Source organism: Papaver somniferum, chromosome 2 (assembly GCF_003573695.1).
Source record: "Papaver somniferum cultivar HN1 chromosome 2, ASM357369v1, whole genome shotgun sequence".
NCBI lineage: Eukaryota > Viridiplantae > Streptophyta > Magnoliopsida > Ranunculales > Papaveraceae > Papaver > Papaver somniferum.
The window spans coordinates 211,743,678-211,747,664 of record NC_039359.1 but is presented as its reverse complement, the minus strand read 5'-3'; the positions used below and the strand labels follow the sequence as shown (position 1 = coordinate 211,747,664).

The 3,987-nt window shown below is 35.2% G+C and overlaps 1 protein-coding gene across 1 annotated transcript; it reads right to left on the bottom strand.

Moving 5' to 3' along the window:
* Window positions 1-541: 541 nt before the first annotated feature.
* Window positions 542-2,015, bottom strand: LOC113352751 (protein ENHANCED PSEUDOMONAS SUSCEPTIBILTY 1-like). Its single transcript, XM_026596532.1, has one exon. It carries the CDS (start codon window positions 1,979-1,981, stop codon window positions 542-544), a length of 1,440 nt encoding a protein of 479 aa, XP_026452317.1. The 5' UTR covers window positions 1,982-2,015.
* Window positions 2,016-3,987: the final 1,972 nt, after the last annotated feature.

Genomic DNA, 3,987 nt, shown 5'->3' with positions numbered 1-3,987 from the left:
TGTGTGGTGTAAGGCATGTTTTGTTGTAGTGATTTTGAGACATGATGGGTCAGATTAACAGTGTAAAGATTAAAGATAAATAATCTAAAATCGCCTCAAACTCCAAATTCGTTATTTTGCAAAATTTAATTATTGTATCTTAAATACTTAAAGTACATTTAAAATAAAACTCTATGTGACAAACTGCGTCACATAAGAAATATGAAGATGAAATATTTTTGGAAGACCAAGCTTTCCTAGAATACCAAAAAATGGCCTTTGAAGCCCAAAATGAAAGAATTCAGCTAAAATCTGAAGACCATGTCGGTTGTTTGATCGTTGGCCATTTCCCATCGAACTAGACCACTCTTCAAATCTTTTGCGATAGGTGTGTCTTGACGTGAGTCTCGAAATAGGCAATTACAGGCTAGTCTGCATAACTTGCATTTTGATGAAAAAAAACATGTTATTTCAAAGGAAGAACTACATGGATAGGTGAAGGCTGTAGAGACGTACAACAATTACCGAATACATAATCAATTGTGAATTTATAAACAGAAGTTTAATATGAGAAGGCTTCCATGAATTCAGCATCATTTTCCATGGCCTCAAAAACCTCCATTGGAAGGCTGATATCAATATCTATACTTCCTTCATCTGGTCCTTCATTCAACACTGTCATTCCATTTGATTTGCCACGAATACCGGTTTTTGTGGCAATAGGTCGACCCCAACCAAAATCGTTTCCATACATGTTGAATCTATGGGAACCTATCGCCTTTAAGCCTTTCTTCATAATTCCTTCCTCGTCACTGATAATAAAAGGTTTCTTTGTCCTCATTTCGGTTGTACTTCTGATCTTCTCATCATTGTTAGAGTTAATCACCTCGTTCAATAATGAAGCTAAGAACCCAAATCCTCTTTTCAGCACCTCATCATCCTTTGCGATTACATTCATATAGGATGTTGAGTTACCAAAGTAGGCTTCTGGCAAAGGTGGAATCAACTTAGTTCTGTTGTTCGTCCGAATTCCAAACGAAGTCTCTTCAATTTCGGCACAATGACTATGTAAACTCCTTCTAGCACGTAATACTGCGATCCAAATGTGAGCTAATACTGCTTGTAACGATGAGATTACTACTGTATTTTGTTTTGTGTCAGAAACTATTTCTGCATTGGCCCTCGCTTTTAGTTCTGCAATATTTGATTTAGTGAAATGAAAGCATCTGTCTACATGACCCTTAAACAGCAAATCATTAGTATTACTCACATTCAGTACTACCGAAAATTCATCAGCCAAAGAGAACGGAAGACGGATGGGGCAATCTGTATCCTTGATAAACCAACGCTCAAAAACAGGAGGAGAACATTGAGTTTTATGATTGGAAGATCTGGAGATCTCAGACCATAAATTTATGAAACGCCACAATGATGTGCCATCACATGCAGAATGGTTTGCGCTGCACCCTATGAATACACCGTCAAGTAATTCAGTTATTTGTATAGAGAGTAATGGTTGTGACTGACCTTCGTAGTTTCTTACCCCGCTTAGGGAAAAAAATTGATCTATTATGCTTGGAGGAACATAGGGCTGAGCGACGATGTCATCTACCGAGATATCTGTAGTGGCATGAACGAACTCTGCACCCTCAAAGTTGCAGTTAATATAGAAGGAGATCGTGCTATCATCTTCATTTTTCTGGATGCCAAGACGACCAGCTAGAGGAAACAAATGATCAAGTGTGTATGACAAAGAATTTTTAAGATGACTTATCATGTTATTGACAATAACATTATTTTTCGTCTTTTCTTCTTCATCTTCTCGCCTGGGTAATGATTGTGAATTGGCGAAGAGAAAACCCCTTTGCATGTATACCAGTCGCAAAAATTCTATATCCCATGGATTTAAATAAATCCGCTTATATTTATCTGTAGATTTATGGATATAACTTGCTGGCCGTACTTTTGTTGTAGAGACACGACGAACCTTGGCAACCCTCATTCTGCGATCACCACCCTGTCTTTAGTTACTCTCTGCAAGCTATATTGTTATACTGAAAACAGCTTTGATGAATGTGTATATATGGATCAGAAACTAAACCTTATATATAGCTTTGAAATCATGATGCGAAAAAAAAAAAGAGCATAGATTAGTGAAGCTAGTTAATTTGGGTTACAGAATATACAATCACATTGTCATAGCACATGGTATGCCGTGCGTATTCGTCTCTAGCTCCATAATATTCGATCGTTGACACATTTTCCATTTTCTATCATAATGTTGTGGTTGATAAATAAACATTAATGGCAATAAGGTTATTTAAAGAATCGGCCGTCATTACATCAATAAATATATAGTAGATATAATGATCAGTATTTGAATAGTGTTACATCAGTATCACATCAATAAAGAATCGGCAGTCATTACATCAGTATCCTACTGCCAGGATCACAATGCAATTAGTGTTAGATACTGATCGGTGTTTGAATAACGAGGATAAGTATCCATTTTTATCTTCTACAGTACCAGTTGGCTTAGGTTTTGCTTCTACAACTAGTAATTTACCTCACGATTGCATTGTTGTTTATTCTGATACATCTTAGGATACAAATACTAACTTCTCAGCTATTGGCTTAATCATGAATGATAATACATGGAATTATCTTGAGTGCAAAACCATTTCAGGAGTGACTAGGAATGCAAAAGAAGCTGAAAGTTTGGCAGTGCTAGAAGCTGTCCTATGGGCAAGAGAGAAAGTATGTCTCAATAACAACCAGATATGTTAGTTTAACAACTCTATTCAAAATGATTACAAGACAGTCGCAAGCTCATTAATTGATTAGCATGTAGTTTAAAAGTGTTCGCAATCAGAACTGATTTAATTTGTTTTTGTCTTCGACTATTCGATATTATACAAATTTGAATGAAGCTTATGAAATTTAGTTAGATCTATATTGGCATATGTGATTTCTCCCCTTATATTTATTGTTATGATTATCGAGAGTAGATTGTGCCCCCATTGAGATTTTGTTCTGGATTCGCTGTTGCTCACAGATGTGACTTTTCTTTGAATTAAGATGTAACTTTTCTTTGAATTAATGAAATTCTTTTTCCAATCCAAAAAAAAAATCATATATAAATATGTATGCATGTACCACGACACCTTCAATCAAGCCGGAACCTGATAGATCGTGTGGAAAAGATTTTATACCGATCGACACAATCAAAACCAACGTTCTTCTTCCCTTAACTCGGGGATGTCTTGCCAAAATAGATACGATATTATGATGATAGTCGCGAACACGTAATAGTGGTTCTGCAAGCACCATTAATAATGCTGATCATATCAAATGGATATGATTTTTCTTCGGAAAAAAAAATGGATATGATTTGATGGATCGTGTGGAAAAGATTTTATACCGACACAATCAAAACCAAGGTTCTTCTTCCCTTAACTCGGGGATCTTACCGATCTTATGATGATAGTTGCCAACATGTAATTAATAATGGTTCTCCAAGCACCATTAATAATGCCGATCATATCACATGGGTATGGATGATCATACCTATTTTGAAACACTTGTCACTTATTTGTAGAAAATTATTTTACAAAATCTAACAAAATAAATAAATAAAATAAAAATAAATAATGATGACGTGGGTATGGATGAGAGTCTCTAAAAATCCATACTTTCTTCCAAACTCAAACTTTCACATCAGATTAAATTTTGAATATCTAACCACCACTGGAGAGGTTTTTTTTGTTAAGAGTTTCTAAAATCCTAGGTGACTTCAATATTTTTAAAGACCCATATTCCATTGGAGATGCTCTTAGGATAACATTTTCGTTAATGTTTTTTAAGCAAAGCCAATAAATTAGAAGAATGCAAACACATGGTAGCATACATTCAACATTAACGGAGTCATTCAAAACTAACAAATTAAACCAGTAAAAATGTAAACAAAAGAACACATGAAGCTCAGTAATACTCGGTCGTCCTCGGTGA

Excerpts from the sequence above, each read along its gene's own strand:
- LOC113352751 (XM_026596532.1), bottom strand. The coding sequence starts at position 1,981 with ATGAGGGTTGCCAAGGTTCGTCGTGTCTCTACAACAAAAGTACGGCCA.